Raw genomic sequence first — 25870 nt, 5'->3', positions numbered from 1 at the left:
TAATTTTTAAAAAGCTAGATGAAAATAAAAATACAAAATTATTGAATGTCTTTTTAGATACCATTTCATAAAAATAATTGAATCATTTGCTCAGAAAATATTTAATAATGAGGAAGGATATTTAGTAAGTTTAAAATACAATGAAAATATAATATTTTAATAGTTTTTGTATCAGTTTAGTATTTTGTATCAAATCTAATTTCTCTATTTTGCCTACATTATTAATAAATCGTTCATTTAAGGCAATGATTATAGGCTTTACCCACAATTAATATTTCTGCAATTATCTATAATATGGATTTTATACTATTACAGAACTCTGTATGTATGATATAATTGTCTCTTTGTATCTGTCTTATATCCATAAATCTTTTGTATCTTTTTGATCCTGAAAATAATCAGTACCTCTTCAAGATCTAATCATAGACAAAAATATTAAATTGCAATTACAGATAATATTTTTCTCATATTCAATTATCTAAATTTTTAATATTTCCTTTTATAGAATTTATGTGTGTGTAACATAAAAGTGTATTCATCACAAATCTTAAAAATAATCCTACAAATTATATTTAAAGTAATTTTGTTAAAAATATTAGAATATTATTGAAATAAAGATATATTGTTACCTGTAAACTCTTTGGTAGCATCAAGAGGATCTATCCAAATTGTAATATCATTAATGTTCACAATATCATCGCTTATATTATAACCATCAATACTTTTAACAGAATTCTTAATATTTTCTACTACAATTTGGTCACAATCCTGCGACGTTTCCTCGGATATCACAGTAATTCCTGGGAATGATTCCGTTAAAGCACGATACATGGCACAGTGAGATCTGTAATCTGCTGCTGTTACTGGGTCATTGACTCCTTTAAAGGTAATAGAAAAAGAATCATGTTTTAGTTTACATTCTAAAATATATTGAAGAAAAGATATGATAATAGTTATATATTAAATACCAAGTTATATCTTATTGGAATAACTTAGAATACTAAGTTGTATACCTTCTCTGGTTTGACCTTTGCTCTCGATTTTAAATTTAATCTGATCGTGCACAGCCACTACTTCGGATCCTCCAATTTCTGCCGCTCTTATCGCAGCGGCGAGAAGCTGCTTCAAGGATACATCCTTCTCGTTCCTGTGTCGATTTGCACATAAATAGATGATGCCACAAATCACCACGGCCACGCATAAAGCTATTCTCTGCGTACGTACACCCATTCTATTGTACATTACAAATCAGGTGACTGGCAATTAACAAATCCGCGTGTCAAGATGCAGTCTTCCTGTCGCGCACACCTTTTTAGTGCGATTACAGAAATCCTGTTGGCAAATAATAATGATGACAATTAATGAGGCAGTTTTTTTTTTAATCTTATTAATATTTCCACTATTAATTAGTGCGGATATAACATACTTTCGACGCTATCTAAGCTTTTGTGTAAAAGCAATTTGCGAAATTTGTATCGACTAGTCATCGTCCTTTTAATTTTTGCAAGATAATTTTTTTATCTTGTGGTTAGATTTATATGGTTATCCAATATTATTGATCGAATCGATGAAACAAAAATATATCCTTTTCATAATTTTTTATTTGTCAACAAGAGACGACTGTATCGTTTTTAAGAGAGATGTAAATTAAATCCGAGATGTGCAAAATTTTCTCTTAAGTCGATTTTAATTGCACTTTCCGGGAGTTTAGTGTTGTTTTCGGAGACACCTTTTCTCGCGCATGCGCAGCATAAAATGACAGCGAGATCCAGGGATGTGCAGCGAGAAATTTAATATTTTTGTTTTTATTGATATATTTAATATAAAAAATGACACTACTGCAAATTAAAGAAATTTGCAATTATTTAATACATATTTCTTTCATTAATTTTTACAGCATTTTTAAATCGTTTCCCAGCAAACACTAAATAACAGTTATATAACAGTTATATAACTATTATGTAACAGTTATATAACAGTTATATAACAGTTATATAACTATTATATAACAGTTATATAACTATTATATAACAGTTATATATAAGTTATATAACTATTATATAACAGTTATATAACAGTTACATAACATGTAACAGTTATATTATTGAGTAGGAAATTATAACAATTATATAAATGTTACTTGGTGCTTGCTGGATTATAAGAATAGAGGATCTAAAAAAAGCGTCTTTTTCTTTACGAATTTGACGCTTCAATGAAGCCACGTTCAACGCGCATGCGCGAGAAGCCGTTTCTGCCAACGTCGCGCCGACGCAATTTTTTGGCGGGAAGCGACGACTGGATGTGAATTTCGAAATCGCTCGCTCGCCGATCAAACGTCGCTTGAATTCTCCCCCCAAATAAACCGTAACGTATCCTAATTATTTCAGATATAACGCGCTCGTCTGATGCTGCTTCGTATCCGAGATACACATGACAAGAGATACAAGAAACGTCAATGACACAGAGAATCGTTTGAAAGCTTCCAGTGGACGAGATTCTCGGAGATGCTGACGATACAGTTCGGCCAGTGCGGGAATCAACTCGGACGCGACTTATTCTCCAGGGTGTCCGCCGATCTTGAGAGCCCGAACACTGGCGTGTCTTATGGAGCTAATTACGAGTACGTGGAGAGCACGATCGAGAAGTGGTTCGATGGAATAACGGAACGCGGCCGACATCTCGCGAGGGCGATCCTCGTCGACACCGAGGAGAAGGTGGTGAACGGGATATGCAAGGACGCGCACGCTTCCTGGACCTATCGAGCGAGCAACGTCGTCTGTCAATCTGGTGGCGGTTGCGCCAACAATTGGGCCTATGGCTATAAGATAAGCGGTCAACGACTTTCAAATACCGTGGTGAGTGTCACGCGACGAGAGATTGAGAAATTGGATCGTTTCCAGGGATTCCTCCTGCTTCTCAGCTCGGCCGGTGGCACGGGATCCGGTGTTGGAAGTCGGATGGTTGAGATTCTACGCGACGAGTACGAGACCAAGTCTATAGTAGCTTCGATTGTGTTGCCGTTCACCTTCGGTGAAGTCTGCACTCAGAATTACAATACTGTATTGACTCTGGCCGAGTTCTCCGACAGAGCAGACTTTTCTGTGTTGTTTGAGAACCAGCAGATGCACGCTATGAGTACCAGTTTGTTGAACAACTCTAACACCATGTTATGTGACATAAACAATATCATTTCTGAGAATTTGCTTGCTGCCTTTCAACCTACCGATGAAGCGAGATGCAACATGAATTTCTTAACATCCAAAGTAGCTGCGCATCCCAATTTTAGGTTTGTAACGATCAAGAGTACTCCACATGTGCCCGCAACATCTCTGCAATATGAACCCAATCACAAGTGGGACATGTACGTACGTCACTTGAAGCAGACTCTTCGAATATCGAAATCGCAAGTGGAATTAACAAATGTTCAATTAAAAGCACCAAATCCTTCACTGAGCAAAACAGTTGTGTCTCATACGTACAGCCCTTGTGTATCTAACGTTCTTGTGACACGTGGCAAATCTGTAGAGAATGACGCTATAATGTTGGAAGATCTACAGAAAAGACATTTGTATCCAGAGTGGATGACACGAACAGAGTCGTTGACTCACTTGCACCAGGAACGCAAGTTCTTAAATAGAGACAAGTTTTTAGCATTGATCACCAACAACTCAGAGATACATCGGCCATTGGACACATATCTGGACAAAGCATGGAGTTCTTATAAATTTGCAGCTTTCTTACATCAATATAAACAGTTTGGCTTGGAGGAAGACGATTTCTTGGAAGCTTTTACAAAAGTTGAGAATATAGTGCAGGAATATAAAAGCTTGAAGAGTCACAGTGGAAATTAAGTTTTTTATGTGATTTTTGTGCACATGAAAAACTGTCATTTTTTATTAATTTGACATGTTTATAACTTTATAAACAAGAAAACAAATCTGTGTTGTTTTTCAGTTACAACTTGAATTTTAAAGTTCTTAGATAATACTTTATGATTATTTGTGGATATGATACAGTAACTTACTAGAACCAAGAATCTTCTGCAATTTTTTACGCAACATAAGCATACATGATACATGTATTTATTATTTATATTTGTTCAATTCATCTTGAAAAGTTGACGATTCTAAACTTTTACAGATTTTTCCTAAAGAATGATCCTTTTACACTGACATCTCTTCACTTTCAGGTATATATTTATTTCTCAATTCATTCTCTCGACTTATCCTTCCTACTTTTGCCAAGTATATTATGCGTAGGCGTTTACGCGGGACCTTGAGTATCACGGTCACGGTTACTACGAGATGGGCGAGCTGTGATGTCACTTGGGAATCGACCGAGCTGCTGGACTACGGGACATGACGTGAAAGAGGCTCTCGTATAGAAGGAGAAAAACGGAGAAAAAGGAGGCGGTGAAGGGAGGGAGGAGAACGAACGAGCGAGGAGAACCAATGAGCGAATATGCTTACCGAGGGAAAAGCGAGATGAAACGAAGTCATTTGTGTCGACGTAATACCATGCGTCTGAGCCTCGTCTATTTAACGAATCTTCTGCGCAATTGCCGTCCCTGAATCCCAACTCCGGGATGGAAATCCATACAACACACGTATATATGTCGTCAGACATACCTTTGCGCAATGTGCACGCGTCGCAGAGACGGAGCAAAAATAAAGAAGTCGACCGTCCCGTTTCTTGGAAGAGGGGAACGTTTCCAGGAATCTCCATCCCCCTCCACCTCCCTCCAACTCGGAAACAATCCAAGGAATGATCGAGCGATGGAATCTCGGCGGCGAATTAGCCAATTCCAAGACTCAATCTCGTATCCCGAAATATCTACGTGATATTTTTCTTTCTCTAGTATGTATATTGGATTCATAATTCAGAAAAATTCTTGATATTGAATATTGTTTCTTTTCTTTTTTTTCATTATATCAAATGTATATTTATTGTGATTATAGACATTTTTTTTTATAATGAATACGAGAATAAAATTTTCCAGTCATTTTAATCAAGCACAAAGATATTCATATGCATTGATTTATAAATACGAATATAATTTTAAAATTATTTTACTTTCCATTCATTGATGTGTTTTTTGCTTTACAAACAACATGCTTAAAAGAATAATTTAAAAATTGAATTTCTCTATTTTATATTTCTTTTATATACTTTTTTTATTTACAATAATTTACATCTTCCAATCATAGTCTAACTTTAATCTTGCTTTAGGTTCTACAGGATTCATGATGCGAGGATAAAGAAAATGTGAAAATGGCATTGAAAATGGCGTAGGACGGCAAGTCAATAGAGAGGTAAAGGGAATTATTTTCGAAGAAACGTCTCGCTTCCGGACTAGGTCGCAGCGACAGAGGTTCTCTCGCGGTCATCACCGACTTTGAATACCGAAGAGGCGTGGTTTCGTTGTCGACGTAGAAACCTGTTCGTTCTCCGCGCTTCATCTCGTTGCAGCGTGTGACGTCAGCTGATTCCCGTCTCCGCAGCCGACCGACCGCTTCCTCCCTCACGCCCCCACGTTCCCCGGCGATCGGGCGCTCTCTGGCGTCGGAGTCGCGGCACGATGACACGCGCCATTTTGTCCAGTGTCTGTCGAACGCGTCGTGCGTCGGGGTGCGTACCGGGGCTGCGGGGTTGCTTGTCGCTTGTGCGCGAGAGCGAAACAGAATCCGAGAGCGCTCGGGATAAACTTGTGCGAGCGGGCGAGCGTTTCTCGTGCTCGGCTCGAGGCGGGTGTAATATGTATTGTGTGCCTTCTAGATTCGTGTCTGTGACGACGACGAAGAGGAAGACCGTCTCCTCGAGTTGTGAATTTGATCGCTGCGAGCTGCCGCGAGGGCGGATGTAGCGTCGCGACGACGCTCGATAAATCAACGACGCGCGAAGATTGCGAATGGCGACGAGGATCGCGATCATGCGAGCACTCGAGCTCGTCGTCGCGGCGGAGAGCAGCGTTTAGCTGCAGGTGAGTGTCGAGAGGGTGGTAGCGCGCCGTTTCTGATCGATAAGAGACGCGGGCGCGCGCGCGCGCGCCCGCGTCTCTTTTCGTCTGTCCTTCTCGGTTCCTCTCTCGGAGGAGGAAACGAGAAGCGTTCTCTCATCCCTTATTTTCCGCGAGAGGGAAATGCTCGCGATTCGACTGGTTGTTTGGCGGCGAGCGGACAATACGTTCGCTCGTTTGTGCGAGTCGAGCCCGAGAAAAGTGAAAGCTCGCCTCGATCGTTTCGCCTCGACTCGACCGAAGGACCGACGATTTTCTGCCCGCAATCTTTTTTGCATTCGCCGCATTTAGGATGGCGTAGGTGATAGACGCCGGGATTTAGGGTGCAGGTATCTAGACCTTTCGAGGCGGAAAATGAGGGGAAACAAAGGGATAGTCAGGTTGTAGCTTGGACATGTATATTTAATGCTTTATATATATATACATGATTTTAAAAACTAATTACTTAAATTTCATATATTTGGTGATGAAAGAGAGGTGACATTTTACATTGATTAAAAAGAGTCAAAGGTCAAAGATGAAAGTGCCTTAACAACTCTGAGAGGATTAACTGTCAAAGAATGATGAAATGTTTAATATTTTGAATTTTTTTTTGATACACGCTTTTCTGGCAATTTGTATGATTTTTGCGCATCGATGCATTCTAGTCCGTGCAGCCGATTTGCTAATAGTGCACAAGTACAACTAAAATATGCCCACCTCACTACGACGTAAAAAAGAATGCATTAAATTAAATTTGACATAATAAAATGTTAGTTTCTTTGCATGTTTTCTGAAAAAATTTAGATTATTATAATTCGTAACTCTGATATAATTTTATAAATTTTTATATTTTTATTGTTATTATTTACATTTTAATTTTTGCACTTTTAATAATTAATTTTACTACATCATGCTTTACTCTTTTGCTCATAATTTAATATTGGTGATTAACACTTTTATCATTATAAAAATAATTCTATTTCACTGATTTAAGCAACGGTGCAACAAATGTCAAATTTTTGAGAAAAAGAAAAAAGATTACGCGCTATTTATTATTATATTTTAATCTTCTATCAGATCCGCATAATTATAATAGATGAATAGTATTTAATGAATATATAATCATTATTAATATTACAAACATACAGGGAGACTCTATTATTTAATCTTAGTTACTTGCTTCATATATCACAATGATTAGATATAAATACAAAAACGTCAAAAAACATGAGAAAAAATTGAGAAATGATAATCTTAATATAACAGTTCATATAATATTCAAAATTAATAATGATTTGATATTCGTAGGGCTAATTTTTCCGAGATAAATCGATCGGTTGGGCGATTAATCGTGGGGCCAATCGTCTTTGCAATCACTGACAGCATTGCGATCACTGGTCATTATCGGATGGTGATTTCGATGCCAGAATACGCAACCAAAGCGTACGCGAACTATCCTTTAAAGATTGAACCTCGCGATTCATGTGTTTGCTTATGTGACTTCGAGGGGCGGTTTCATTCATACATAACAGCTTCGTACGATCGATACTACACGTGAGACAGATACAATCTTTGAATATATTTAGGCGTATATATATATATTTTTTTTCAATTTATTTCGTATTTTTATTCACATAGATGCAAAGCATTTGATTGTGGATATACAATGTGATGAAATTCTTAATTAGGATTATTCATTCGATTTATTTATGTTGGTTCTATTTCTTTGTGTTCCTATTTTAAATTAGCTTTTATATATATTATATTAATATTGAATTTCAAATTGCTTTAAATTTGTTTTTATTTAATTAGAGCCGCAGAAAATCCGAATAATATTTCCGAAAGCAGATGAACAATTAATAATTCCTTATAATGAACAAATAATAATCATTTCTTATGTAAAATATTAGAACAGAATTTTTTGTCTGTAATATTCTTTTTTGAAAACTAAGAACATTGTTGATTTAAAGAAAGAAAATAATTTTTGAAAGCATTGCAGTTTTATTGCATAATAATAATGTCGAATATAATTGTCATAAAAATAAATATATAAAACTTTTACTCAAGATCAGATTTTACAAAAGACAATAACCGAGCAAGAATTAACGTGCAAGGAGCTAAATAAATTTGTTTGGCTGATGAAATATTGTGGTTACAAGTACTGGTGAATAATAACACATAAAAAATTTTCAATAGACACCGAGGTCAAGCAACACTCGCATCTATTTAACGATGTAGAAAATGCATTTTTATTTTTTTTTTTACCTTCGCTTTTGTCCCTAAGGGACCGCACCCGTGCAGGTCCTAAAAGAAAGTATTTTTACCTTTGTGTGCGCAGGTCAACCTGCACGCACGTTATTTTGGACGAAATCTATATCAGTTCACTCAACTCATTTTTACATCGTATTTTCTATAGAAAATAATATTTATGCGCAGATAAAAAGAGATAAAGAAAGAGAGAGAGAGAGAGAGAGAGAGGAACGGATTTAAAGATCTATATAAGACTCGATAAAGAAATATTTTTTATTTACATATCCATGCAAAATATTGCAAACATAGCATCCTTTTTTAATGCATTTTTTCGCTATTTTGATAGATTTTTTAAAAAGACACTATCAAACACTAAGAAAGCTGTTATTGCGTGTGTTTAAAATTTTCTATTTAAATATTTTCCTATTCTATCTTTTCTATTTAAATATTTTGAAATTAAATGAGCGATAAACTTTCACGTTTGGAAAATTTCCTAGGAAACATATCTGTTATAAAAAGTTCTTTTCTAAATTATATTCTACCTACACATCCTGATCTCTTGAGCACATATATTTGTCGGTGATTCTCAAATTGTAATCTTTTTCGCGTGTATGAAGCGACGTTATTTTGTGAAAATTTATAAACTATTAAGAAATTTTAGCTTCATTAATTCTTAGTTCTATAATTCTTAATAGTTTAAACAAATAGTTTTGTGATCATTAAGTCAAATAAATCAATTTTTAAGACGAAAACTCAGATGATAGATTCACACAGAAAAAAATCTCCTAAATTCTAGTTAGGAAAATTTCTTATCATTCTTTGTCAAATTTAGAAGAGAATTAGTTCTACATGAAAAGAGAATTAGTTCTAGAAAAGTTTGTTTTGAAACAAAATAGAGATTAAATTTGAGAAACAAATATTACTATTATAAACAAACTATTATAAAATTTTACTATAAACATATTAAGATAAAATTTGTAGGTTTATTATCAATATACATTGAAAATAAAACTTAATAAAATTAAGTTAAAGAGAATTTAATAGTTTCCATGAAATGATTAGAATTTAGAAGGAGAAAGAAAAGAAGAGTTTCATGTACAGAGTCTTCTAAAAGTCCCGGTCAATTATCAAGATCAAAGCATTTTTGCTGAAAAAAATGTTTCAGACAAAAGTTTTAAAATTTTATAGTTTCAAAACTCGTTTCAAAAACTTAAAAGTTTTATTGAATGATTATATTCGTTTGAACAAATGTTTTTTAAAAACAACTATATTTTTCTTACACCAATTGATTCCTCTCATTATTTTGTGCATAAAAGTATGAAAGTAATATCATCGAGAAAGGAATATTTTACGAGATATTTTATAGTTTATGTAAAATTAAGAAATTATTTCAAGCCTCATAACTCAAAAAGTACTTAACAGAAAACTTTATTATAGTGTTTTGGAAAGCTCTCGAGATAAGCTACAAGAGGTGAAATGGATATGACCGTTCAATGGAATTTTTAAAACCTTAAGACTTTTGTCGGAAACATTTTTTTCAAAAATGTTTTTGAGATATTTGACTATTTCGAAGTTTTCGAAAGACCCCTGTATAAAAGTACATATATCATTTTAATGTTATCTTTTGTGTGTATATATATATATAGTATGTCAATTTATTTCATCATACTGTCATCATTATCACATGAACTGATAAAAATAATCGTAAAATGTTTTTTTTTCTCTAGAGAAAAAAGATTAACATCCCCGATTTCTGTTGCTTTTTTTTAGAAAGTAACAGCATGTACAATATTGTATACAAGTCATATGAGCAACGAACTGGCATATGCGATGTTAATATTCGCTGCTATTTCTGTCAGATGGTCGTATGTAAGTTGTATCTGATCGAAGTCACAATTTACGTACACGGGGTGCATAGAATTAGAACGCGGAGGGTATATATCCCTTTCGTTAAAATCCATATCTTTCATAAAAATTGGCGATTCTTTGGAATATTACTGAATGTGTGTATCTTTTCGAAACAAACTATTCTTGCGCAGCTTCCCCTTTTCATTTTGAAAGCTTCATAAAATTTTTATTAAATATTTCATGTAAAAATTATATATCGTTAATTTTAGAATCAAGCTACATTAATATAAAAAAAATGCTGATAAAACTTGATATTATATAATTATAATTATAGAACTAAAATACACGCATCTATTCGAAATTAGTGTTAAACATTTGACAAAGAATATAACAATCGAGTAATTTAGAAATAAAATTTCCTATATTTTTTTTAGAGATAATGTCAAAAATGAATATTCGCAATTATATTATATTGCGTTTAATGCGTGTCAGAGGATTAACGACGACACTTCAGAGTTTGCTGGGTTCAAGTAACCTGGAACTTGGCAAGACTTCGATCCAGGTGCACAATATTAAACGGAGGCACACCTACTCGTGACTCATTGTGGAAGAGTTCCTGGTTTCTTTCGCCCTTCGTGTAAGGGATGTATATATGAAGTGAATATAACTTACTATATCTCATTTACTTAAGCTACCAGTAACTTACCTTCTAAATGTGCAGGAAATATATAAATTTTTCCAACTAAATTTATAATTAAAAAGAAAAACAAAAGGTTTATTCTTGTTCTCGAATATTACTTTTGTTTGAATTGTCCATAAAATATATCTATAAACCATTAAAATATCTATATCGTTATCTTGATCAATTAAATCTTAAGATAATGGGAATGTAAACAGTTCGATTATCGATTTTAATCTTAATTTGAAACTCGAACTTTATTTACTTTGAAATATTAAAATGCAACTGTTTAAACATGTACTTGATAACATGTATCAGTCGAATCTTTCGTCTGAGTTTTACTGGGAAAAACTATTTACTAAAGTTATCATTTATTTAATACGTGACATACGACATTATGTACATGAACATTTTGATCATAGATATACGTAGTAGATCGGGCCCCTCATTTATCTTTTGTTTATATTATTTCTTATAACTCTTCATCATTGTTTACAAGATAACTATCTTAATTATCGGAGAAACATGTAAATAAAAGGGTCAAGTGAACTAAAGTCCAAAGAATCTGCGTGTCAAATAAAGTGAAACGAATGCTAAGGTTTGGTATGCGAACTGATAAAAATACCACGCCTCTTACTAGATCGGCATTCCATTGAGCCCGGTTGCCTCTCCTCCCCATTAAATATTATGCCAAAGGTGATTTCTTACTCCTCTCTTTTTTTCGCTTGAATCCATTCCAACATGGTAACAGGCAACTACGCACGGATGTTGCACGAGGACAAATTTTTAGCATACCAGACTGCGTAGTGTTGGATAAAGTGATTGGCGGAATCTCAGATCAAAATTTATTTATATTTTTATTTTTTATCGGTTTAATGCTTTATATTAAAATCAATTTATAAATTCAATTTATAATTATTTATTTCTCTAGAATAAAATGTGTGAATGAAGTTTTAAATGATTGTAATAAAAAATCAAGAATTGAAAGATGCAGGATAATATTTTCGTGGATTAAATGTTTGAATAAATTCTTTTAAAATTTATAATATAATTGTTAATATTGAAAAAAAGGAAAATGGAATTAACGTAGTGTTTTATGTTTCGAGTTCAAGGTGAAACATTTTATCAAAAATAGTAATTTAGAACGACAATTAAAGTTATCTTAATCACACAAAAATTTCTCCTTTTCTCCTCATATTCATTTAGCTTTATTTTCTTTACTATCTTTATATAATTATGTACTTTCTTTTATTTCGTGGATTATTTATTATTTGTATATACTTTCGTATACATTTTTGTAATATTTTCTAAAGATAAAATAGTATTGAGGAACCCACATTTCACTTATTATCGACAATGTTTTCGACATTTTCACGTGTAAACGAGTAACGAGCAGATCTATTAACGACTTAAAGTAACGAAATGCGCTTTTATTTCAGATTTGGCAATAATCTGACATGTAGGCGAGAATGCGCACCCCTGCCGAAATTGAAATCCTCAATCCGAAATGTACAATCTGGAAACTGAGGAAACAGGGATGTCCGTCGACGTGAGCGGAGTGGTCTTGTCATCTCCTCATCCGGAGGCTCACATATTCACTAACAGGTAATTCCAGTATTTATTGTTAATTTTCAGATAAAAGATCCCGATCTCTCTTTCTCTCTCTCTCTAACATATTATTTTAAAAAATGCCGTTTCTTATTTGACGAGAAAAATATCGACTGTCAAATTATATATAGAAGTATACAACAATCCTTATTTTTTATTGTATTGAAAAAATAAGGATTAAAAATAAATTTTTATACAAGTATATATTTTATACATATATCTTTATAGAGATATAATATTTGTTTATTAATTTGAATTATAAACTTATTATCGATGCACATATCGTACATTAGTTTTAATTACGTTATATTATATAGGTATAGATAAAGTAAGTATAAAGGTATATTAGGTATATTAAGTATAAATAAGTTTTCTATTACATTTTATGAAATTCAATAGTAACTGTCAAATTATATGCATGTACAATTTAATCGTGAAAATAATCGCTGTCATTTTCAGCATTTTTTTTCTTGTCTTTCAGACAAAAAATTATTAATATTATAAATTTCAGATCGATTGAAAGTCTGGTCTTTACTTGTGAATTTGTCAAGCCATTTTCTCTTCAACGTTTCTAAATTTTCTGTTAGAAAAGACATGCTATGCATCAATTAGGTAAATTATTTTTAAAAATCCGGCCAAGTTCCAAAAACGTGCCATTGATCAATTTCATCGCATGAAGCCAAAGATTGTTGAGTGTGATTTATTATAACTGTTTCGACAAAACAGTAATTGTGAATTGCTATCATCGTGAGATATTTCTTTTATGCGAAGAGTTGGAAAGAAAACAATCTTTTACAAGAAAAGGTCGTCGCCCACTTAAATTTTTGCATGATAATGCTGGGTCTCATGCGGCCAAGGGCACATATTGAAACTTGACTGGGTTGTTTTGTCCCACCTGGCATACTTACTGGATATAATGCCTTCAAACTATTATTTGTTCTCCAATCGATGGAGCACGTTTTGTTTGATAGAAAATTTAGAAATGTAAATAATAAGAAGAGATAAGAAAATGGTTTGATGAGGTCATCGCAAGTACCTACGGACTTTCTACCTGGAACTATATAACTTATCTGAAAGATGGAGGGAAATGCTGAAAAATGGTGGGGATTATTTTCATGATTGAACTGTACATGCATAGTTTGCTAACAAACATTGAATTTCTCACGAAAAGCAATAGAAAACTGACTTGTATACCTAATATAATACCTCCATATTCCTTTGTATCATACATTTATAGATTCGAAATAGCGCGCGCGTTAAGCGTCGAGCGCGTCAACACGATACGGCGTGTAATATCGGAGCAGATAGGTCGGACGAGAGATAAGGAAGGAGAAAGAGAAGGAGAAAAGGCTAGAGAGGAATGAAGACAGTTTCTGTTGGACTTAGTCTCCACTGGTCTCCGCAGTAAATGAGAGATACGTCTTGTGCGCGGTGTGTCGCTTCGGACTCCCGTCTTCGAAGCGTTCAGTGGTCGGTGGTGCGGCTCTACGACGACATTCCTCGTCTCGTTGCGTCGTGGACGGGATATACTGTTAGCGTGCTCTCGTTACACAAGCCATATGCTATACGCGACGTGATGGTACTCGCGCGATTTTTCCACAAGAAGCCAGCGGCGCAGAACGACGACGACACCATCGCCGGCGATGTCGCCGCCGTCGCCGTAATATCCGGCAATGAAGCCAGCGCTACGGCGAAGAGGTGAGAGTGGATTCTCCGGGACACGCTTCGGAGTAACATTGTGCTCACGATGACGATAACACCGTCAACAGCGACGCGACTCCATTCTCACTCTTGTGTCATGATTCCCGGTGTCTCATTCGAGATCGTGTTATAAAGAGGATAATCTTCTCCCTCATCTGTGTCTTTGATTTGTTCCGATTTCCAAAATCGAAAGACACATAGCTTTAGATTGAAATTCTTGCTTTCGTTATTACATCATTTCATGTTTCAAAAAGAGAGAGAGAGAGAGAAAGATATCTATAAAAAATATCTTATAATTTGTTTTTAATCTTTCAAGATATCATTTATAAATATAACTTATAAATTAATTACATAATATTACACATAATTATATTTATAAATATAATTTATAATTTACTAAATATCTTTGATTAAAGATATACTTAATATGTTACACTGTGTGAACCTCAAATGTGATATAAATAACTCTTCGTTTTTTGTAGAGTCATGAGTTCATTATAGATATATAGATATATAGATGCATCGTTGCTCGTAAACAACAATTATAGAATTATATATGTACAACAATTATAGAATTATATATGTACAATTCAGGTGAAGGCGCTTTTAAGATATGAACCTCGCCTTCCTGATGTATCGTCTGGGTAATAATAATATTTTAGTTGAACGGATTAATAAATTCTAGAATTAAAGAAACACAATGTTTTTTAATCAGAAAAAATGTGGTACACTGCGCAAATGACTATAGTGATTTGTTATTGTTCATAAATAATAGCCACACATTTGCATTGGTCATGAAAAATCTGGTCATGAAGAACCTTCAATATTTCTACATAATTATATTGGAGTAAAATTTTCAATACTGTTTTTATCAATATTTTTTTCATTATTATCTTTTCATTCATTATATCATTAGTAAATGTTTTAAATTTTTTAAATATATATTTATTTTATCTATCTCTATCTCTGTCTCTCGCTTTTTATGAAGAATTTTTCATGTTACCATGATTTAAAATATCGAACTTTTATTGTTACGTAATTAAAAATTAGTAAAAAATGATCGAAGAAAGAAAAGAGCACTTGAATTTTAAAATAAATTAATAAAAATTCGTAGCAATGCGTAAAATGCGCATGTATATGAAATATAAGATTTAAGCAAATGATATATAACACATAATAATGAACATAATGAAAATTTGACCATTGAAAAATATGACTGGAGAGTCGATTTCGCGAATCATCAATTAAAAGTGAACGAATTAATAAACCAAATACATTATATAGCACTTTATATACATGTAGAAATATACATATAGAAATTTAGGTGTGATAGTGAAGAAATCGCGCGCACGCCGTATCGGGCGTAATGTTTACGACGACGAGCACGGCCTCTCATTGAGTGACGCCAGCAGACAGCTGATACGAAGGCCATGGTAAACGTGCATGCACATACTGTGCGTTTGCTCGATTCGTGTTTGCTATGCAATATATATACGTTAACGCTTTTCGGCCTCTTGTACGTCTGCGAATGGAGACATAAGAGGAAAAGACGGGAAAGGATAAGAGAGGACTGTATGAAGACAATCGTCTTATCTTAAAACCGGCGGGATCCTTTATCAAGGGCACTGCCGCTCATGATTTCAAGACCACTTTCACTCCCTTAAATGGATATATCTTTTACCGACTTATCTACCTTTGTATAGGTTTACATTCTTGCACGGATTAAAAATGGAATATACAGGATGTCCTAAAACCATTGTACTTCTTAAGATTCCCTGGAACATTTTAAGACGAAAATCCTAATACAAAAATATCGAGATTTTTCTATGCATTGTCTAGTACATTCTTTTTACGAATAATGCAAGAATTAAAGGCATCTCAAAAATAATTTAAATAAAAATTTGCGACATGTTTTAACTTTAGCTGTCAAAATGGTCGATCACTATTATCAATGTTATCATGAAAATATTTACTATGCTCTGCGAGATAAATAAATTGTGAAATTAGATTTAATGTTTATTTACTTTGTATTCTGGAATATTTTGGAGTGTTTGTAATGAAATACAAATTGCAATCGAATCAATAGAAAGTAATTAAATTAATGAATTTTTACTTTGAATCATTTTTGAGACACTTTTAATTTTTGCATCTATTTTTCCTAAAAAGAGTATATTAATGTAATATGTAGAAAAATGGGGAAACATGCTGTTGTAAATAGCGACAATTACAATATCATGAAAAAGGGCGCCCCTTTCATGCTTCTTTCTTTTTGTCATTTCACCGTATCTGATTTCTGTCACTTTGTAAAATATAATCGCTTCCCTAGTTTAAAAACTATTATAGCCTCGACATTTTTGTACTTGAATTTCTGTCTTGAAATTCTAAGGAATCTGCCGTTAAAAGAAAGCACAATGGTTTTAGGACACTCTGTATATACACGAGGCAGTAGAGATTTATTTTTATCAAGGAAATTAAATTTTTAATCTTTCATCGCTAATCCATTAATCAAAAAATATGTCCTATATAATGCATAACATTTCGATAAATAATCTTTTTCGTTAAAAAATACTCTTTCCTTCTCGATCTTTTTACTTAATTTCTTTCTTTTGCTTCTTTCCCAGAGAGTTTAAGATTAAAATCAAAAGTTTCGGCTGCTGGAGTTTCAGTAGGAATAATATCAACGTCTGAAAAATACAACCAACATTCCGACGACACATAGTATAACGTAATGATTGTCAACTGTCATCGATTAAGCACGTAGTGTGATAACGTTGGCATGAGAATATAAGCAATATAAGCAATATATCGCTTTTTATCTTTTTTGATATTTTTTTTACGATCTACTTTTTCTATTTCTGCTACCAAATACGTTGGCTATGACTTATATGAAATCGGATAAAATTGCTGCACGTTCCTAGGCAATTCTTTTGAATCCTGAAACATCGCTCAGTTATCAATAAGATCAACAGCTGATGGCTAATTCAAACACTTGAACTTATTTACGCAATTCTTTTTATGCGTTCCTACCTTTTTTCTAAGATCTTGCCTAAGATGAAGAATACATCATCTGAAAAGCTAGATAAAATTTAAATTAACTTTTTATACGAAGTTATCAAAAAAGCAACTAAAGAATATCATATTTCTTTGAATGAAACTGTGATTAAAATTGTATAATGTTTTAGATAAGCCTAAAGAAGGGATTAAAAATGCATTTTTGTTTTTTATGGATTTTTAATTACCTACGATCGATGATTCTTTATTACTTAGTGATATTGATTTAATTTATTTACAAGAATAACCCAGAATTAATAAATATCTTTAGTAGGTGTTTATTAAGGCTCTTAGTTTCTCATTATAATCATATTGAATTATGTTAATAGTAACAAATTATGTAAAGTTTTTCTTGTGAAATAAAAATAAATTAATTTTTTCATGTGCTATCACTCTTTCGATAGTATAGATTGGTAAAATATGCAGAATATTCTTTTTTTGATCCATAGATTGATAAATAGCTATAAATTTTGATCATAAGATTTATTTTTATAGAATATGTAGAATACATATTTGATTGAATTATACCTGAATTTAATACTGTAAGATGATGATGAAGGAATTTCAGTAGGAATTATAATTTGATAATAGTTACAGTGAGAAAAAGGGGTAGAGTCTTAATATTTCAATATAAATAAAACAAATATATTAAAAATAGATATAATTAAATAGAAAATAAGATAATAGATTAAATATAGATATAAATAGATTAATATAGATATAAATAGATTAAAAATAGATATAATTAAATTGTATGTTGTATAATTAAATTGTCAAAATTTAATGAGCATACAAGTTGATATATATTATTGTAGATAATATTATATAATCCAAAGCAGATAAATATATTCGTGCAATATATGCAGTTTATATAAGTAGATATATCTTCAACGCACACAAATATTGTCATATTTGCAAAGATGAAGCAAATATTATGAAGAAAACAAAGCATTCGTTTAAAAGTAAAGAAAAATTATTTTCTTTCTTACAATTGTACATTATAACATAAATATAAATATTCGCATAAGTTTACATATATTTTGTTTTAAGAGATGCACCAACACACATACATGTAAATTTGATTTTCTCCGAATTGACTAGGTCTATTCGTGTGACGTTAAAAAGCATATTGGAGCATGACTATTACTATCAGTCAAGAGTTAAATTTAGGAATATATACTTGTGTCGTGCAATACAGTCGCGCATAAAGAGCGCAATCAATATTCGCGTTGCACGTCATACATTGTTACATTCCGCTCGAAGGTTCGCTACGATCGCATAACGAATGAAACGTTTGATAAGCGCGATATGATATTATCAGAGAGCCGGTAATATGAATCTTCACAATGAGTATAAAAAGTTGCATCGATTTAATCGAAATTACAGTGGGTGTGACATTTCTCTACGTCTGCGATGCAAATACGATAGCGTTATCCGAGGGTGTCTAACAATTTTCGATCTTAATCTCGAAAACCAATTTCTCGACAAATCTGAACGAATCGATCTTTTCGCAAGAAAAGTTTCCGAGAAAATTTATCGCAACTTTTTAATATATAAAAAAATAGGAGATCTAATTTAAATAAGCAACACGATAGAATTACTATGGGTGCGGAATCCTGCATTTGACCCAAATTTGCGAAAGCTCAAAAATCTATAGGGATCTTTTTAGTAAAACATTTTTATTTTCAAATTTAAAATCTTTGTTACCTCAGGGTAAACAACGATAAATCAGAATCATGAGAGCTGTGTGCTTTGGATTGCTCCATAGATGAACGCTCATGTCCCATTGGGAATAATGAAAGGTTGCTCTTGCTTGTCAGATGCGTTTGTATTGACAGAGAGGAAATGTGTTCACCACCTATTGTGTTGGCCGTGAAAAGTCATTGACACAAACGCAAATCTCTCTCTTCATACTATTGTAACACTAAAAAACTTTGTATATGTGAACAATGTAACCATATTATAATCCATATTCCTTTATTGAATAGAGCAATCAATTTTTTGGAGAAAAGAGAAATGTAATTTTTTAGATGACTTAGGGATAATCAATAATGAAAGGAATAATATATTACTTTTTTAAATATTTAAGCTTATTTTTAATAGTATTCATGTTTTGAAAATTTTAAAAAGTAATAAAGAATGATATCAGATCTTATATCGATCACTACTCTTAAGAGTAGATTAAAAGTCCATCCCTTCTTATCAGATTATAGTTGAGATCAGGTGATAATTGACGTATCAAGATGTCGGAATTTCAATATTTTCAATATTATCGCTATCGTGCAGTTTGTATATATCATCTTATATCAATATCGATATTTATATTTTATATTGAAAATAATTCAGAAAATTCAATGACTTTAATTAAATATAACATTCGCAATTAATATAATCGTGTACTGAATAACATTAAATACACAAGATTATTATTATTCGACGATATTGCTGACGCGACGTACGATATATACGTCATTTCTTATCGTTCATCGGACTACACAAAGATAAAATTACATACGATCAATTTTTTTTAGTATAAATTCAACGAACTTATATCGAGATAAGTCTGTCTTGCTTTTAAATTGATTAATTTTTCATCTGTATAATATGAAAAATATATCAATACCAAGAATATAAGATCCTGCTCTATATCTGCATGGTTTACAGGTTGTTCTCTAGTAAAAGAAATAAATATTAGAAAAGTAAATAAAATATAAATAAAAATAAATATATAAATATATATAAAAATATATATAATATATATAAAAGTAAAATATAAATAAATATAATAGGAAAAGAAAATAATATTATATATATATATATATGAGAAATTCGAACAAAAATAATTTTTCTCTTTTAGAATTTTTTTGATTATAAAAATGAAATAATTATTGAAATTTATAAACATCTTATCTTTGTATATATTTTGATTTATATAATAAACTATACTATACTATATATATTATACTATATATATAGTGATAAATTATATAACTGTACTATATAGTATAGTTATATAATTTATCACTATATATATCGTGAATTATCTATCACTATATACATAATAAATTATCTATATGATAAATTATTTTATTAAAAATTAAATTAAATAAAAAAAATTTAATGTTATTAAATTTATTTTATTAAAAGTAAAGATTTAATATTTATAAATTTTCAGCATGTTATGCATCCAGGAAGAGCTGGCTCAACTGAGTGAAATCCCGGCAAGTCCTGAACGACTAATCACCGAACTACGAGAGGTTCAATTACCCCATAGTAACCCAAACTCGGGGAGTTCTAGCGATATAGCGACGAAATGCGCTCCTGGAATGGAAAGCATCGATTCTCAACGATCGAATTGGGTCGAAGGCATATTGGGATGCATGCGCCCCGTTTGGTCCATGTTATCAAAGGCAGCTATTAATGAAAAAATTAAAAATCTTGCAAGTAAGTCTCCATACAGTTACCTTATTTATCTATCAATTTTTCTCTTTCTTAAATTAAGTTGGTCTTTTACAAAATTTATATACATATATCTGATATAAGATTTTATTTTTTATATGTAATAAGAAGTGCCAGTCAAAAATATATTATTATAATTGTTATAATATATTTTACAGTTATTTCAAAAGATGCTTGAGATGCTTGATAAAAATAGATTAAATCTATAATCTTCGTAATAAGTTTTTTATATTTAAAATAGAATTTAGCTATGATATAATAATAGAGCTGTGTAATTCATTTTTGCTTTGGCATGATAAATAAAGCTGTAACTTTGAAATTGTTATATGTTACATTTTTGTACAATGATTAACATGGATTGCATTTTAGCGGATGATTGGGAGATACCTTTTGGAGATATCAGCGAGATGAAGTGGGTAGCATCCGGGGCTCAAGGTGCAGTATTTAAAGGGAAATTAAATAGAGAGATTGTAGCTGTAAAAAAAGTGAAGGAACCGAAAGAGACTGATATACGCCATTTAAAAAAGCTCAATCACCCGAATATTGTACAATTCAAGTAAGGTCTATTATTTTCTATTACATAATATTACATAATATTATAGCACAAGTTACATTATAAAACACAACACTTATTGTTTAATGCTTACAGAGGAGTTTGCACAAAACCTCCTTCCTATTGCATAATAATGGAGTTTTGTCCATATGGGCCATTGTATGACTTTCTGAGAGCTGGAGAACCGGTTCCTCCTGTTAGATTGGTGTCATGGTCAAAACAAATTGCTGCAGGGATGGGATATCTTCATGCTCATAAAATCATACATAGAGATCTCAAGAGCCCAAAGTAAGTAAATAACGAAATGAATAAAATGGGAAAATCTTTTTCAAATTTATAAAAAAATATTTAAACTATTTTATTTTACCGATATTTTTCGCTTTATAAATAATATAAAATAACCATTAATTACTTTAACAAACTTGAGACATATAAATTTATTATAAATTAATTCTTATTAATTCTTCAATCACAATTTCAAATAGACATGAATGTAATTTTAAGATTAATTACAAAGACATTTAATGTTAAGAATCAAGAATTGTTAAAAAATATTGACTTTTCTCGACACTTTTATTAAGAAAAAATCAACTTTGATTAAACAATTGGTGAACGGAAGATGGTTCGGAGTAAATGTGTATATAGAGACACTTGTATGAATTTAATTAAAAAAAATTGACAATATATAAAATTAAGTATAGATAAAATGCATCTAAAATCTCCACAGCGTCCTAATAGGAGAAGACGAAGTAGTGAAGATCAGTGATTTCGGCACGAGTAGACAATGGAATGAAGTTAGCACAAAAATGACTTTCGCCGGTACTGTGGCATGGATGGCACCGGAAGTAATCAGAAACGACCCGTGTTCGGAGAAAGTGGACATATGGTCATACGGCGTTGTACTGTGGGAATTGCTGAGTGGTGAGATACCTTACAAGGACGTGGATTCCTCCGCCGTTATGTGGGGAGTGGGCAGCAATTCTCTTCATTTGCCAATTCCTACCAGTTGCCCAGAGGGCTTTGCATTACTGGTCAAGCAGTGTTGGTCGACTAAACCGCGTAATAGGCCTTCCTTCAAACTTATCGAGATGCATCTTGCCATCGCAGCCATCGATGTATTATCCTTGGAACCCGAAGATTACTTTAAGACACAAGTACATTAGTAGCGTAGTTCTCTTTAATCTTTTTATGTGATGTTAGTGTATTTTTTTTTTGAAATTTAAGCTCAAATGTTCTTGAATAGATGATAATACTCTACTGTAATTTAAAGTATCTGTTAAACAAATAAATCAGACTCTTATATCTTTTAAGAAAAAAAAAAAAAAAATTTGTATAGATATATTTTGGATATATTTTGTAGATAGTATTGTATAAATATATTTTGTTGAAAAATTCCTGGTTTCTTTAATTATTATTTATAACATTTAACAATTAAATTTTACATTAAACTTTTTTAATAAAAGAGTTTTTAATAAATGATTATAAATATTCTCCTTGCATTATCATTAATCGAAGTATATGAGAAAGATAATAATAAAATTTTTCTCGGACTTACAGCAATCTTGGAAGAAGGAGATACAGGAACAGATGGAACATATGCCGTTATTTACTAATACCAATCCACATTTCGAAAACGACCTAATTCTAAGGAGAAAGATTGAATTGCGGCAAGCTCAAGATGTCAGGGAACACTATGAACGCAAACTTGAACGCACTAACAACTTATATCTTGAACTAAACGCTATTATGCTACAATTGGAGCTACGCGAGCGAGATGTAATAAAGTGAGAAAAATATTATAATTGAAGAGTAAAAGAGATATGCTATAGAATATATATATAAAGTGAACACTTATTATATATTATAAATTTTGTTAATAACAGCAAACAACGTTGTACCACTTTGCAAAATCGCGTTCTGTATTTGAAGTGGTTATTAAAACACGATCGAAAATATCAAAATAAATATCTGGTTTGTCTCAGGAGAGAACAACAATCAACGGGATACAAACAATACAAGAAACGTCTTGTTCGGCCTTTATTAAAGGCACAAGAGAGACTCTATCGCAAACGTTGTGGCACAGTGCAGTTTTCCACTTCCTCAACGCCTACTACTCCGCCGTCGCCCACGGATTCGCCACAGAGCCCCGTTAAAGCCATCATGTATACACAATTGAACGAATCCAATCAACCAGAAACTATTTTGGCATCGAGCAATAGTTTCAAACAGCGTAAATATAGGCATCGTAGAGTTGGTTCGGGTTGTGGCGTGAGTTCCAGTCCTAGATCGAGTCCTCATCGTGAAAGAAAGGTGAGAACTTAACTGATAATAATTTTATGATTTGTAATAATTTTATTTGTAATAATTTTATAATAATTTTATGATAAATAATAAGCCGATAAAACTTATTAAGAATAATTTTGCTTGTTAAAACCTCTCAGTTTCTTATACTTTCAAAAAATATACATAGAATTTGTAGTTCTTTAAATGAGTTTAAAATAAATTGCAAGTATATATTATATATTAATATTACAATATGACATGTTTTCTATTTGTAGAGTATAGAGGCATCTGTAAGATACATTGACAGTCACACACAAACAGATATCATGGATATCGGTGAAACGGATCATACTCCGTTGGCGAATATAGCGTCTTCCTCGCCAGAAAAGGCCTCTTTGGAAGCTGCCAGAAAACACTCGTTGAATAAACAAGCAACGGAATGTGTAAACGGGAATCCGATTTTGCCAGAAACGCATTATCCGATGCTAATTAGCTCATGCTCAAGTCCTGAACCTTCGAATGAAAATAACGCCAATGGAAATGAGCGTTTGAAAGATTGCAGCGATGATGATAATCTAGAGACTCTCGGTAGAAAAGTTAGCGAGATTATTATTGCGAATCGTCTTATTATTGACAATGGAAACGGCGATGACGTTATAATCTCTCATAGGTATTGTATAATAATATTAAAATGATTTATTTTTAATAGGTTTTATATATTATATATTTATTTTTATATATTTTTTTATGTACGTTAACAAAAATATATTATCATTATTCACTTTTTAAATAAATATATTCTTTCTTAAATTGTATATCATTTAAATCAATTTCGATGTAAATGTAATTTGAATCAATTTTTACAATAGAAATAAAGAAGATTCGGGCAAACTATCTGGACATTATGCGGAGCAATCTGACATTAAACTACGAATTTCTTCAGACAATACAGATGATCGTGAAGATGATGGTTGTGAAGAAAGCTGGTCAGATGAAGAAGGAGAGGATCCAAGTTATACTTACAATTATTCTTTGAGACGAAGAAGGTATGCATTTTAATAATAATTAAATGATGAAAATAATATTTCTATAATTTTACATTCTACAATTATCCATCTCGAAAGATTTAGTATAACAGTTTAATTTACTCTTTTCTTAATTTAAAAAATTATCTTATAAACTAGGAAAAAATTAATTTTAAACAAAATTTTATGAGATATTGATTCTTATAAGTTTTTAAATAACTTGTGCAGAATTCTTTAGTAGAAATATTGTATATATACATATATATAATACATATATTATAAATAATTCTTAATAAAATTGCTTATCTCTTAAAAATTATTAACACCTGAACCTTCAATATCTATTGAAATTATTGTAAATATTCTATTGAATAGTATTGCAAGGAAGCCAATTGGTCCTGGCTGCAGATTACGAAGATCTAAGCCAACAATACCTGGGAGAATACAGGGGGCATTAGCTTCTGATGAGGAAAATACTTCTGAATATTCACATCCTCCGTCCAGTCAGACCTCCACCTTAGAGAGTAATCCAGATGTTCAAAGGGTCCTTCGTAATATACAACATTCCCAAAAAGTAAATAAATTACATCTTTAAAAGTAAATGAATTAAATCTTTATTTTTTCACATACTATGAATTCCACGAGTTGCAAAAAGATATAAATTCATTAATTGTACACATTATTATATATTATATATTTTCGCAAACGAAAATGTTACATGATCATGTATTATACAGACATTATTTCAAAAAAATATACTGAGCACATTTAAAAAATTTTTTTTTAACATTTAACTTGTCTCATATTAATCATTGCTGTGATAATGCAATTTTATAAATAACGTGATCTATTTCTCTCCTACAAAATACATATATAAAATAATCGTATTTTATTTAAATTTAGAGAAAGGAAATAGATGACGCTTCTGACACATCGAGTCAATCAGAAACGGATGAAGTCAGTGAAGTTACAATCGCGTCTCAACCTGCGAATGGAACTATGAAAATGGAGAGTCGAGTATAAGAGTATTGTAGTATAATTTTTATATTTGATTTATGAACGCGTTATATTGATAAGATAGAGTTATTGTCTAAATGAAATTCGATAATTCTTCGAGCATTCTTCATTCTGTAACTTATGTTAAATATTGTAGATATTTATCTATTCTATATATGTATGTATACATATATGCAAATTATGACATACATATATAAATAAACGTACATAGGCATACATGCATCACACGTACATCTATATATACATATATTTAAAAAATAGCAAACGATTGGGAATTCGCGACTCAACATCTCACTGGAACATTGAAGTCATAGTTTTCAAAACATTCTTCATCAATGTGTATAATCAATCGCATACATGAATTAGTAAAAAAATTAAATTAATATTGCTCAAGTTTA

General features: G+C 31.8%; 3 protein-coding genes across 8 annotated transcripts in view; 2 read left to right on the top strand and 1 right to left on the bottom strand.

Moving 5' to 3' along the window:
* The window catches only part of LOC145966859 (putative inositol monophosphatase 3), a 5944-nt gene extending 1266 nt beyond the window's left edge, over positions 1 to 4678 (bottom strand). The window contains exons 1-3 of one of the 3 annotated variants that reach the window (XM_083091266.1): positions 4470 to 4678; positions 1014 to 1332; positions 630 to 878 (exon numbers count right to left, since the gene is read on the bottom strand). In XM_083091266.1, the coding sequence (XP_082947392.1) occupies positions 630 to 878; positions 1014 to 1242 (478 nt within the window). In that variant the 5' untranslated portion in view covers positions 1243 to 1332; positions 4470 to 4678. Of the gene's footprint in view, positions 1 to 629; positions 879 to 1013; positions 1333 to 1426; positions 1753 to 4024; positions 4361 to 4469 lie in introns of those variants that run through there. The other 2 variants (XM_083091267.1, XM_083091265.1) reach the window with 2 other exon arrangements.
* LOC145966857 (tubulin delta chain) lies at positions 2237 to 5908 on the top strand. The gene is made up of 4 exons (XM_083091263.1): positions 2237 to 4189; positions 4260 to 4857; positions 5230 to 5312; positions 5776 to 5908. The coding sequence occupies exon 1, from the start codon at positions 2505 to 2507 to the stop codon at positions 3849 to 3851; it is 1347 nt and encodes a 448-aa protein (XP_082947389.1). The 5' UTR covers positions 2237 to 2504; the 3' UTR covers positions 3852 to 4189; positions 4260 to 4857; positions 5230 to 5312; positions 5776 to 5908.
* On the top strand, positions 5357 to 25870 carry Wnd (Mitogen-activated protein kinase kinase kinase 13 wallenda). 4 transcript variants are annotated; one of them, XM_083091245.1, is made up of 12 exons: positions 5357 to 5980; positions 12215 to 12380; positions 20311 to 20579; positions 20964 to 21150; positions 21244 to 21435; positions 21875 to 22301; positions 22705 to 22931; positions 23031 to 23457; positions 23706 to 24100; positions 24300 to 24476; positions 24831 to 25029; positions 25359 to 25870. In XM_083091245.1, exons 2-12 carry the CDS (start codon positions 12283 to 12285, stop codon positions 25476 to 25478), a joined length of 2718 nt encoding a protein of 905 aa, XP_082947371.1. In that variant the 5' UTR covers positions 5357 to 5980; positions 12215 to 12282; the 3' UTR covers positions 25479 to 25870. The 4 variants fall into 4 exon arrangements, with proteins under 4 accessions (XP_082947371.1, XP_082947372.1, XP_082947369.1 ...); XM_083091246.1 differs by lacking the exon at positions 5357 to 5980 and adding an exon at positions 10736 to 10753; XM_083091243.1 differs by lacking the exons at positions 5357 to 5980; positions 12215 to 12380 and adding an exon at positions 13652 to 14081.

This window comes from Camponotus vicinus, unplaced genomic scaffold (genome assembly GCF_025532165.1).
Source record: "Camponotus vicinus isolate PSW18456_S1 unplaced genomic scaffold, iyCamVici1.0 SCAF_2, whole genome shotgun sequence".
Lineage (NCBI taxonomy): Eukaryota > Metazoa > Arthropoda > Insecta > Hymenoptera > Formicidae > Camponotus > Camponotus vicinus.
Note: the sequence above shows the minus strand (reverse complement) of the source record. Positions and strands in the feature narration are given on the sequence as shown.